The sequence below is a fragment of the Periophthalmus magnuspinnatus genome, chromosome 10 (assembly GCF_009829125.3).
Source record: "Periophthalmus magnuspinnatus isolate fPerMag1 chromosome 10, fPerMag1.2.pri, whole genome shotgun sequence".
Classification (NCBI taxonomy): Eukaryota; Metazoa; Chordata; class Actinopteri; order Gobiiformes; family Gobiidae; genus Periophthalmus; species Periophthalmus magnuspinnatus.
Window position 1 is genome coordinate 18,803,546 of NC_047135.1, and position 13,705 is coordinate 18,817,250.

Here is a 13,705-nt window from a genome sequence, read left to right on the forward strand (position 1 = left end):
CTGGCAGCAGACATTTCCTCAGCTCACACTCTGGTAATAGAGACCTTTTATCACACACTTCCATACTGCCTCTTTCCCTGCGTTACCTCCCTTTCTTTTCCGCTTTTCCCTTCTCTCATTCCAGTTTCCCCCTTTTCCTTCTATCTCCTCTCTGTCTCATTTGCCTCTTTTCCTTCTCTCATTCTCTTCCTTCTCTCTCTGCACCCCATAGTCTCTTGTGCCTCTTTATCCCACTTCTCCCTCTCACTGTCTCCTCTCTCCCTCCATATACCTCCCCCCTTTCTCCATCTCCCTGTCTTTTCTGCCCCTCACTTTGTTACCACGGTCCTCTTTTCCTTCTGTCACTTCTTTTTACCTCTCCTTTTGTCTTTTGTTTCCCTCTTTCTGTCTGTCATCTTTGTTCTTTGTCTCTCCTCTATCTCCGCTCTCTTCTGCCTCTCCCCCTCTCTGTCTTGTCCCTCTCTCCATCTCCTTCTGCATCCTCTTTTCTTCCTCTCCTCCTCACTTTTCCTCTTTTCTTTCTCTCCTCTGTCTCCAAAATCAACTGACAAAAACATGTTTATTGATATACAAATTTATTAACAGTTTACTACAAAAACTATATTTTATAATCAAATACTGCACAAATACAAGAATTTCAAGTACCCCCAGAAGGTCCCTGTAACTCTGATTGGGAAACATTGTGGTGCGCTTTTGACATAAGTGTATCTGCTCACACGAATACGGAGCTTTACCTAATGAGAAGTCAAGACACCAAATCAAAGGGAGGGAATGTACCTTCGCTCTTACTGGGCTAAAAATGTAAAAGCTATATTAGATTTGTTTACCTCGTATCTGTGGACACGCTTATGAAATTTGAAATGAAGATTCAACATACCCTCCTTTAAGTTGCATAATGTACAGTGCACAGTAAAGATGTGTGAGTCAGATGCATTGACATGAATGTATTTAGAACAGACTTCATTTGAATGGAGCTGAAGGAGGACGATTGCAGCTCAGTCAGCGGGGACCACCTCCAGTACGATCTGCAGGGCTCGGCTCACTGCGTCTGCACACACAGATCACACAAGGCAAACAAATCACACAGGGCACCCTAGTCAGACAAGACACACAAGAGACACAAATCACACAAGGCGTACAAAACACACAAGGGACATTAGTCAGACAAGGCGCACCAACCAGACAAGACATCCCAATCACACAAGACGCACAAATCAGACAAGACACACGGATCAGACAAGGCATAAATCACAAATCACGCAAGACACGCAAGACATGCAGACACACAAGTCACACAAGTCACACAAAACACACAAGTCACATAAGACACACAAGTCGCACAAATCAGGCAGAACACACAAAAATCACACAAATCGCACAGGACGCAAGACACGCTCTGATGGCCAGCTCAAAATCATGGTGCCCAAGGCAAGACTTAAAGGTCCTATATTACACACAATTGACTCTTGTTAGCTTTACCCTGTTATAATGTTGTTACCTCATCAAAAACATACCAAGAGTTGTGCTTTGTTTCATTCACACACATATGAGTAATCCTGGTTTATTAGTCTGTCTACATCTCCAAAGCTCAAAATGCTCTGTTCCATAAAGTCTCATAGTGGTAGTTTTCAAGTTTGTAAATCGCCACACACACACACGAGTGTCGCCACACGCATGTACACACACACACGTACACACATACACGTACACACACACAGTGCTGACTGTGGAGTGGAGTCACTTACTCTCTGTTCTAAATGTAAAATATGCAGGAGCCTTTTTTTGCATTGCAGAGAAAACACGCTTTGTTGTCAGTGCTGTCGTTTGCCCAGGGTGGGGTTATATAACATATGGGCATTCGTCATTTTCAAACCCCCGGATTGTGTTTACAATGAGTAATTTGGGACAGGTACTAAAAATCCTGAAAGTCCTTTATGGACTATAGTGATAAAAATCTTACTGTGAAAAGAAATAGCAAATCAAGTTTATTTTAATAACTAAATAGTGATGGGCTCTAATCACAATATGATGGGGAAATCACAATATTATTTTGCATATTGTCCACCCCTAACCCATAGTATGAGGCTCTGTGGGACAGTTGGCAGGGGTAAGGCTTAGAAACAGGTAGAGGCCAACTAGAGACTACCCAAACTTACCTGGTTTTACGTTTTATTATGGGACGCCACTGGGGCCCTTGAATGTCAGACCATATGGCCACTTACTGAGTGCCTTCAGGAGCCATTTAGGCTGGTAGCTGTACTGAATGAAGATGTAGTACACTGGGAGGCCAGTGAGCGAGATGGCAAACCCGATCCCCGTGTTGACAGGGTCCGAGAATAGCGATAGAAACACCATGAAGAAGCAGGTCAGGCAGAAGATGACAGGGATGAACAGGGGCACCTAGGGGACACAAAGAAAGATGTATGGTAAAACTAGAGAAATCATCACTATAGTACCCAACCTCCAGTTCCAGTAGCCATGTTTTCACTGTAATATTTTAGTCTAAGATCTAATACTAATAGGGAGCTTAATCACAATTTTTTTCTCAACTTTCTCAACTTTTCCCAACTTGTCCAACATATATATTTGATACAGAGCAGTGTTGTGATCACAGTCATCCTCCATTCATTTCAGCACTAACCTGACCCCACACTGTCACCTGCTTAGTCTAGGGGTCCGTACTTGGTCCACACCTCATCACTATCTTGGCCAGACATGTCAGACAGGCCCACGGGCCAAATTTGGCGATATAATTATATTTGGCCTGCGAGATCATATCAAATATGTATTAGAGCTGGCCAACCATCACTGCACCAATATAGCGCATGCACCACTAATACTACAAATCTCAGAATGCTTTGCAAATACATAGGCGCCAGCACCCACTACAACTGTTGACACTCATTAGCATCTGCAACCTGGCGCCTTACTCAAATTTACCCCTTCTGAAAAACATGCAGATGTTCAAATTTTTCAGTAAACATTTAGTTTGGCCTGCAACTTAGTCCCAGTTTTTAATTTTGGCCCTCTGTGAATTTGTTTGACACCCTTGATCTAGGCCATTTCTCTGCTGTTGATTCACATCTACGGCTGTGCAATCAAATTCTAATTGAAATCTAGGTTCAGTCATCTCTAATTGTCAATGGTCCTTTTACTAAAGAGATCAACCAATTCTGTCAGTAAAAACATGTTTGATCTGCTACCTCACATACATCAGGAAAAGCTAGTGGGCGATTCGATTTTTAACAAAGGGGGATGGTTCAGTATACAAAAGTACATATTGAAAAGTGGCCTTGGGGCTGGGCAGGTGCTTGGGGCATGGCAGGTTGGGCTGGGGGTGGGACATGGCTCACCTTAAAGGGGCGAGGCAGATCGGGGTGGGTGTAGCGCAGGTACAGCAGACCCAGGACCACCACAGCGATAAAGAGCCAGCGCATGAAGCTCATGAAGTTCAGGAGGCCGTAAATGTCTCCAACGAAGATCTGCAGCACTGTCATGGGATACTGCACACACAAACATATTTCTATAGAAAAAGTCTAGATTCTTATGTCATCTCCAATGGATGGTATTAACAAGCATCAGAAGAACCCGATATGTCAAATCATGAACATAAGGGATGGCAGCATTGACAAACATGTATATCTCTTATTTTTTGTTCGTTTTTTGCTTTATCTTTGTAATGGGTGGAATTGTAGCAGGAGTAGGCGTGACCGTTCGTAGGGAGGGCTCATACGCCCCCTTTCACTACTCGCTTTGGTCGAAAACACGAGCGTCTCCTGCTCTCAGACTACCTCTAGCCATCCACCATGCAGAGAGAAGTAGCACCAAGCGTTTGATGTGAGTTTGTGTGCACTTCTGCTGCTAACATGATTACTACTACTGTGTTTATGTAAAATATTAATTTATTGTTTTGAATTTAGTCATGGGTTATAAGTTAAAGGAAGACAAGTACAAGCATTTGAACTCAAATTTGGCAAAGGTATTATTGATCTATTTGATGGCATCTAGCTGGTATGAACCTAATGAAATGTGTGTGTGTGTTTTATAGGAATATGATCAGTTCTTAGACTTGTCACTGTTTTATCCCACTATTGTTTTATTTTACTAAGTGTATATGGGTCTATAATTTATAATTCTTGCACCTCGGCACTTTATATAGTTTAATAAAATTCGGGCAATGGTGCAATACAGCGTAGTATAGTGAAGTGCCAAACTATTCTAATGTTTTAATTGGATTTGCTGTGTTTTACATTGGATGATATTGATTAGTGTGTACTCTGATGTGGAATAGCACTGGACACTTTACCTGCCTTTACTGAATGGCCGATTGCTTGCCTTAAGTGTTTTAGGGATGCCACCTTGTTAAATAAATTTGTTAAATTTATGTCCAGCCTCTCTCCAGTTTATTCTGGTACCTGCTCCTCCTGAATACTACATCTTGATAACAATATTCAGGCAATATTTTAACAAAGCACATGGAATGTAACAAAAATCAGGTTCTAATCAATCCTAAAACTAGTAATGAAACTACATACTCAAGTATCACAGCAACTATCACAAAGAATGACAAACCAAAATTTGCCCTTTTCTAAACAGTTTTAGAATGTCTCCTGTCTGAAGATTGGTAAAAGCTTGATACAACAATGACAATAAAGAACAAAGTATCAAACTTAATTTAGAAATTTAAGTATTGTGCCAACACTACTTCACAGAGGTTCAAGTATGGCACAAAACATGACCATAAAATAAACCAAATGATGCAGAAATATCAATTTACTTTGCATATCAGCAAAACATCAATTTCATTGAGGTACTATAAATTTTTTGATACATCTCTCCTACCTCTACATCGAGGCCTGTCATGTATGTGTGATGTTGGAGACACTGACCAGTACAAATACAGCGGGTAGAGGCGTATGTCTGCGTATATGGATCATGGACAGAACTGCGGGCAACTGCTGCTCCCGAGATGCCACGTAGAACATCCTGGACAGAAGGTAAATGTGAAGGAGAACAATGGATGAATAAGGTGGGTGGTGAGGAGAGGGGAGGATGGTGGTGAGGAAAGAGATGGGTGGGTGAGGAGAGGGGAGCAGGAAGGGATGAGAGGTTGCAGTACCTGGCCAACGCAAAGAGGGAGCCGTTCATAGAGCCGAAGCAGGACAGAGCCACAAAAACAGGCACGGCCACAGAGAAGCCCCCGTACACCCGATCAGCAAATGTCTGGAACAGAAAAGGAAGGATGAGACGGAGGGACAGACAGAAGAGATGATTGATTTTTCTTTAGTTCCCTCTACTCATCTCCAAGTTACATGTCAGATCTGTGGAGAAGAGACCCCGATTATATTCTAAGAAAAACACTGATATCTCTCTGAAAACAAGCAGGTCACATGATGCCCACCAAAAAAGGGCATAATACACTTGTAATAAAAGGTAAATAAAAAATATTCAATAAATAGAGCACATAAGTACACTGACAATGTTCCATTTGTGAGACAAATAATAAAGACTTTTAGGTTTTTAGATGGTATTTGGCAAGTTTGGTTCAATTCAACATTTTGATTTCTTTACAATTTTCTCATTTTAAATCTAAAACAAACCACAGCTATTGTTTGTAAAATGGGCATGGCACTTGATAAGCAGTTCATTAATTTAGTCTTTTAACACAAGGTAGTGTTACGACCCAAAGGGATCAAACATATTTACGAAAGGACACAGGAAAACAGAGGTAAGGGTTCAAAGCAGGTTTTTATTTTATGGCTTCGGTGTCTTATCCAACTGAAAAGCAGGTGAAAAAAAAAACCTTACCAGACCTCGAGACCAAAAAAAAAACAAAAAAAAAAAAACAAAAACAAAGTAACGAAGGAAAACGACCATGGTGAGACGGCCAATGTAAAATAAGGACGGTGCACTGTACAGGCCAACCCTATACAGAGGCCGTGTTCCAATTAGTCAAATGCACAATTCAAAGTTATCCTTCGAAGTACTTGCCTAAGTATCATTCGAAGCACCTGGCCAAGAATGGGTAGTCCTCGGTGTAGCCATCATCTTGCCAAAATGGGACAGGCCTACACCACGGACCGCACTCCACCACTGTCTTTGCGCATACAATATGTACGATACATATGTTACGTACATTTTTAATTATTTATTATTCAATAGAAGAAAAGTCAAGGTGTCGTTGTCACAGCCATTTATTTCTGTTTAGATTGAATATCAATAGGCAAATATAATGTTCAAGGTGACTTTTTCTTCCCCCAATTGTAGCTACTTCATAACTTTAACAAAATATACCTTGTGAAAACGTAATAAGAGACAGAGGTAACCAATATAATTTTTACATTCCTAGTCTATAAACCATTGCGCATTGTTCGCAATAAGTACCACACCTATAGTAGCCAGCCTTAGTGTCCAGCCATGTCTTGTTTCAATGGATGGAGATAGCAGTTCACTCTGAGAGCATCTCTTAGGGTGTTGTCACTTCTTAATACACTCCACTTCTGTTTGATTATTTGTTTCATTGGGTTTGCTTCAGTGCCGCATTCAGTTACAAAATACACTTGATCAGGATTTTTCTTTGGTCTCTGAGTTAATAGTTCTTCTCTATCGAGACTTTTGGCTTGATTGTATGCTAGGACAGTGCTATCTTCGTAGCCCGTTTTTGAATCTTGAGCACTTTTTTTATTTTTTTTTTTACCAAAGCTAGAATCAGTGTCACAGGTCTGCTGTAGTCTTTGAAACTGACCCTAAAGCATAGTCTGCAGTAGTTGTATTTTAAATCTGCATTGTGAGAACCACCTCCAGGGTGCCCTATTCAAGGCGGAAGGCCAAAGTGTGTTGGTGATTAACTTTATCCGTCATGTGGTAATAAAGGCTTTAAATTATTTTGCAGTTGAAGTGCCTCATTTTTTTTCCAACTTCGTATTTGAAACTGTACAAAATTGTCCTTTTGGGTGCTCTTCAGTATAGGGACCAACCTCTACACATCCAATTAACACTCCTGTCCCTAACTTTTTGCTTGTTGATATTTTGTTTTTCAGTGAATATAGAATTTTCAACAATAAAAGGTAACATGGCAATCTAAATATGTTATGTGTTAACAGTTACATAATACCCCATTACATAAAATACCCCTTCTCTAAGAAACACTGGTACACAATATAGGGGGTGCTCAGAGTGTGGGACGGACGATGCTTTGGGGGCACTTGAGACAAAAAGGCTGAGAACCATTGATCTAATAGAACCATTTACTATTTCTCAAGTAGCCGACAAGTAAAAATAGCGCCATAAAAAGTAGTAGATTCGGGCGGAAGTTCCTGAATGCATTGTGCCTGCTGACGTGGTTGACTGTCTCCTCGTAACAAGCTCTGGAGACTACAGTGAAGTTTGAAATCGAGTTTGGAGCAAAACTTTGGTCCACTGTCTGAGAAAGAGGAAGAGTGCAAAGTGATTAATCCCATCTGCACCTTTTAAGAGCAGCTAATACGCTAACATCTGTGCTTAAGGCGGGCTATCGCTCACCATACAGTGCAATGAAGCTAACTACATTAGCAACGATCCAGCACTCTGCCAATAAGGCCTGGCCTGATTAGCACTAGCATGGAACGCTACAGCCCATTATGCCAAAGTACACCTCAGAGATCAGACCAGAGGAGTGTGGGGTAGAGGTATTACAGACATGGCATCACATTGACAGTGTTATTCAGCAGATCTTATGACAATCCATCAGTAATGTGCTTATACATACTTATAAATAACAGTGACTTTAAAGGCCCTAGGTTATACAAAATTGACTATTGTGAGCTTTTAGCCATGTTATGTTACCTCATTAAAAAATATTCCTGGATCTGTGTTTTGTTTCATTCACATATTTGAGTAACCCTGGTTCATTAGTCTGTCTATATCGCCAAAGTTTAAAATGCTCTGTTCCGCCTCTAATGAAGAGGTAGTTTTCAAATTAACAGCTCCTTTTATCCTTTGTTTAGTAAATATCCAAATTATATATATAATTAAGTGGAGCGCTTCCTGTATTACTACATGACATCACAAGGTGGAACAGAGTGTTTTCGGTTTGAGAGAAGAACTCAGCCTAAATATGCAGTGTTTATGTGTTAAACAAAACAAGTCCAGGTATATTTTGAGGAAACATAACATAGATCAGAAAATTGTTTAATATGGGCCCTTTAGAGGTACCCTGTGTAACATTTCTGTGGAGCGTCTCACCTGCTTATGGTATTTAACTCTATGGAGACAAGCAGGTGATACCACTGGGCCAAGTTACAGGTCAGGTCTGTGGACAGGGGAGCATGCTCAATGATGAAGGTAAAATAGCCGTGAGTATCACGTATAACAACAACTGTATAATAGTTGCACCCTTAATGTTTTTACACAATAAACCATGCCAGAGATATTGAGGGAAATTATACAAAGAGGAACATTGCCCCCTGGTGGCCTTGTGGAAATACTTTTCCAAGAAAGGTCTCTTGACGATATCCAGTGGATGTTTCTTAATCAAGGGGGATTCAGTATGTAAAAATAAGAAAAGAGGGGTCAGGTGGCCCTCCCCCAGGACATTTTGTAGAAAAAAAATATATATTTTCCCATAGTTTTGAATTAGATTTTTATAGTTGAAATTGACCTGCGTCTTACCATATATTGCCAAAAATCTTTGGGTATTAGACAGACCTACTAATATTTCAAGGTAGGTTCATAGGTTCAAGTTTGTCAGTGCTATTAGATTTTCATTTTGTTTTAAGATCTCCATGTCTTTTAAGTATATTAAAAAATATATTTACCCATCTTAAAATCCCAACAAAACTTTTTTTTTGATCCTCAGCCACAGTTTGACAACCTCTGCTCTAAACCCACTTTCACATGCACTTTATAGGGAACCGCAGCCTTTGAAACATATAGAGTATTTAGGCTACGCTAATTGCGTAATACACATTGGAATATTGACACCTCGGTTACAAATAGATACATGACAAGCACAAATGCAAATGTGTTTATCAGTCTAAAGCTGACTCTACACTGTGGAGGGGAATTGTGTCCCATCACAGGGAGCGAAAGATCCTCAATGGCTTAATTAAAATTCCCACAAAATTTAAGCATGAGATTATATGTTTAAAATGACTATCTGCCCTGTGTACTTGACCATGGTACCTCTTGAAGCTGCATTTAAGAGGAGACACTACAAGCATTTATTTTTTGGGTCTGATGGATTCAAAATATATATTCAAGTTATATTATTATATTATGTTATCTCACTGTTCATTTTAAAGGTACTGTAATGTAATGTTCACTCTTTATTTAGTCATTATATTCAACTATGTAAACTATGTAATCTGCACTAATGTTTGTTCTTGAGTCTTGCAGAAAATGTCTTTTGAAAGTGCAGGATCCCACGGGAAGAAGGTCACTGTGAAACCTAAAACAGAAACATCATGGGATGTTTGTGCGAAGGGAAAGAGTGACCTTCTGGAAATGCAAAAACAGAATATATTTCTCTGTGAATTTCGTCATATGTTTTTACACCGCTCTTTCTCCTCAATATTGAGACAAAATAATCTCTCTTGTCTTCTCTTCTCTTTTGAACTGTAATGTAGGTTGTGAACCTATCAGGTCAGTTTAGTTGTCACCAAATGAAATCTTGTAAGAGACCAAACTGTCAAATCTGCACCGAAAGATGTATTAATATTTCATTTAATCAGCCTGCAGCCATAGAGTTATATGGGACATTGTCACTTCAAAGGTTCTCTCAAAATGTTTAATGCTTATTAACAAAACACACGACATGAAGACAAATACATGGAGTTCGGACCAAAACAGCGACATTGGCATACCATGGATGCGCATTGGAGTTTAGTGCTTTAGTGGTAATTCATTACATTTTGTCTGATTGTGACGGGATGATGATGAGAGGTGGATAACTCTTGTTTTGTTTTTTTTGTTGTCTTTTTTTCTCAGAGGATGTGTCCAGCTCCCACTCAAAGTTCAGATCAGTCCGCTGTTATGAGACGCAAACAGTCTAGTCCTTCCCCAAAGTTTCCCTATCATTGTCTTAATGATGCTCGTTCACTCGTTGTAGTCTTGTGAAATTGTGCGTGAGAGTTTACATGATGGATGCATTTTGGTTGTCTTGTCAACAAGGGGATGGCAAACCTCCGCGCTTACTTAGTATATCACATGAAAAGCATAACTAAGATGGGACTAAACCAGGACTAGACCAGAATGAGGATTGGATATCAGTTAACGAGATCTGGAAAATTGGTTTATTTCATATTTGGAGATGAACGTGATAAAAAGAACATTTAAAAAAAAGGCTGGTCTTATCTGGACACAAGGTTTGTATATTGCAAAAATAGGATTTACAACTATTTATATTGTTCAATTTCAGTTTGAGTAGTTTTGACTATGGGTTTATTTAGTTTGGTGAATTCCTATCCCGCTGACAAATAATTTGGTTTGGAATGAGAAGATAATTAAAAGTACTCAAATTCAGATTACCCAAGTGACTTTAGTCATTTTGAATGATCAAGATTTGAATTTTTTTTATTATAATTACAATTTTTGTTTTGCATGTGCAGCTGTTCTCACCACAGCCACCGCGTCTGAGGCCAGCAGCTCATCCACAGACATGACACTGAAGTAGGCCACGTTGGTCAGCATGTAGCAGGAGGTCACCACGGCCATGGAGATGGAGATGGCCAAGGGCAGGGTCCTGAGGAACACACCCAAAGTCATCAGCATCTCAATCAGAGCAGGTCATTACAGCTGTCCAAAAGTTTGGTGAAATAGATAACTACATTCAAAGACACTGGTCACTACAATAGATTATATAGACACATTATATAGACATTTAGATTATATAGACATTTATACACTGTACTCTTTCGTCTTTTCTGATTCTGATTCTGATTCTGATGTTTTATTCTTTATTTGTCAGGAACCATGTACAAATTCAAAAAGAGATGATTTGTACCAGATTTAGCTACATTTCATCTGCAGTCCCTAGGCAGGTGAAGACATATTAAAATACACATTTCATTAAGATACACATTTCATTATATTTGATTATTCTAAAGGAAATGTTTGTTAGATATAAGCCTGTGATTAATAAACTTTTCTTTTTCTTTCATTTTTTTTTTTTTATAACAGATAATGTCCTTATAAAAAGAGTATAAAAAAGACTAAAAACATGGACTACCACCCTAAACCCTGGAGAGTCACATATCCAGCAGTTTTCATTCAAAACCCTTCATACTTGGCTAAGAGACACGAAACCCATTTGCAATAAGAGATTATCAAGTACATTTTAAATAAAATGTTTGGCGTGATCATGGTGATTTTTCAACAAAATGTTAATTTTGGGAAAAAAAAGTTAAATTTTATGTTTTACAGACATTGTCAGATTTGAATGACCCAAAGCAAACCCCGGGGTTTAACATGGCCTCCCATTGAAGTCAATGGGCCGTGCTCAATGGCGCAGGTCTAGCTTAGCCTAGGTCAGGGGTGGGTAAACCTTTTGACACAGGGCCACAGTGGGTTCTAAAATTTGACAGAGGGGCCAGACCAGGATATACATATGTATGTATTATATTAGAGATTTGGCCTGTAAAATGTAGCTAACGCATGAATATGCAAGGCTCATTGTACAAATTGTTTTCCAAATGCATTAATTAAATTCATAATTCATGTATTAAATTTCAGTTAAATAAACAGCAGAAAAACTTTGAACAAGCTTTACCCTTACCTATTTTAGTATAATTTGGTCATGTTCGGCGGGCCAGATTAGGGCTCTTCCCATCAATAATGAGACTCTGCTCACATGACAAGAACGAGCAGAGCGGCCACTAGGGTTAGGGAGGCTAGGAACTATTAAATACATAATAAATGATAATGTTTATGCTTCCAGGGCACTGTTTAAGACAACAGATGGATTTTTGGCTGAGAAAAATTTCATGATCTGGAAATTGGTAAAAATCGGCACAAAATTCGACCTTTGTGAAAGTTGTAGGTGCCCTTTCAGCCCCTTTCAGCACCTGTCAGCCCTATAGGCCCCTGTCGGCCCCTGTCGGCCCATGTCGGCCCCTGACGGCCCCTGTCGGCCCCTGTCGGCCCCTGTCGGCCTAACACAAGCAGTTTGTGATTACATTGCGCTCTATGAGAAAAATCCTTTCTGGGCAGGAAGAATTTTTACGTTGTTGTACCAGTGAGTGGCCACTAATCCAACCAACTCGAGACAGCTCTAGACTAGCAATACTTTTAATAGATCCATGACCCAAAGGTGCACATGCACTTTTGTGTGCTGGAGTAATTATACTAGAGAATATCTTTTAAGATGACTCTCTAGTGCCCACTTCAAATTTTATTTTTAAAAATTCATAAAACCCCATTTATTTGTCATGGACTAGTGAAAGAATTTACAGAGTGGCTTTTCATAATGAGTAACAATGTGACAAAGTCCCATCATTCTAACTCATCGTTTGAGTGCAAAAAATTGAAGAAAATTATTATTATTTCTTTCTACCAAATAAATTGCTCCTTAGAACCAAAAAATCCTCGAAAACTCTTGAAAATTGCCTCAAAATTAGAGATGGATTCAAATTTAATTTACATAACATTGCCAAGAACCTTTTCAAATTTAGTTTGATGTAGAAACACAAGAAATTTTGTGCACACAACCTTTTTATTAAATTATGCTCATATGCAAAATCTAGCTCTCATTAACAAACTTGTCCTAGGGTTTTTTATATGAAATGGGAAAAATGCACGCATCCGCAAAAATATTTTACAATATTTATATGCCAATATTCATACAATGTTGCATTGGCCAGAGTCTGTATGCAAAAGGGATTCTAAATGGTTGAACCTTGAGAATGTCATGAAAGACTTCCTCTTTACATTCACTGCTCTGTTCAGAGTTACCTTTATCTCAATCACTTGTTACATTTTCCTTAAACGCAGTGGTTAAACATTCATTTAAAATCTGGGCACAATTTAGGAGAAATTTTGGTCTTAAAAATATGTCAATATATGCCCCAACTTAAAAAAAAAAAACCCCACATGTTTACTCCCTCTCTTATTGATGACACTTTGGGCTGCAATTGGTCTAGGGACACTGAAGAACCTTAAAGGTCTTTTTTGCCTCATTTGAAAGTTTGAAAACAAAGTACTATATCACTGACTCATTTCTTCAGGCATCTTCAGATTTGCAGCTTTATGTCTTCCTCATTTAACCATTTCCCCTCAAGGCCACCGGACTCTCTTCTTGAAAACATTTTGCACTTGAACCCACGCTCTAAAGCAGAGGTGTCAAACTCAATTTCACCGAGGGCCACATCAGCAAAATTGTTGCCCTCAAATTTGTATAGATGTAAAAAAATATAACTGTGTAACTATGTATCTATTGATAAACTGATATTTTAAGACAGTTATACATTTTAAATTACCTTGTCGCAGGCCACATAAAATGACGCCGCATTTGGCCCCCGGGCCTTGAGTTTGACACATGTGCTCTAAAGGAATCATTGGTAAAGTCTATGCTGTACTCAACTCATATAATAGCGAGCCTCTGACTCATGCTAAAATGAAATGGGATGAGGAGCTGGATACAAAATTCTCTGAAGATGTTTGGCAATCTGTTTTAGATAATATTCACGCGTCTTCAATCGTAAGACAAAGAGTTACACAATTTAACCTTTAC

At 39.1% G+C, this 13,705-nt stretch overlaps 1 protein-coding gene across 1 annotated transcript in view; it reads right to left on the reverse strand.

Moving 5' to 3' along the window:
• Nucleotides 1-563: 563 nt before the first annotated feature.
• slc7a11 (solute carrier family 7 member 11) overlaps nt 564-13,705 on the reverse strand; it is a 37,916-nt gene continuing 24,774 nt past the window's right edge. The window contains exons 8-13 of the mRNA XM_055224992.1: nt 10,597-10,720; nt 5,120-5,223; nt 4,890-4,986; nt 3,354-3,503; nt 2,223-2,400; nt 564-1,048 (exon numbers count right to left, since the gene is read on the reverse strand). Of these exons, the coding sequence (XP_055080967.1) occupies nt 996-1,048; nt 2,223-2,400; nt 3,354-3,503; nt 4,890-4,986; nt 5,120-5,223; nt 10,597-10,720 (706 nt within the window). The 3' untranslated portion in view covers nt 564-995. The remainder of the gene's footprint in view (nt 1,049-2,222; nt 2,401-3,353; nt 3,504-4,889; nt 4,987-5,119; nt 5,224-10,596; nt 10,721-13,705) is intronic.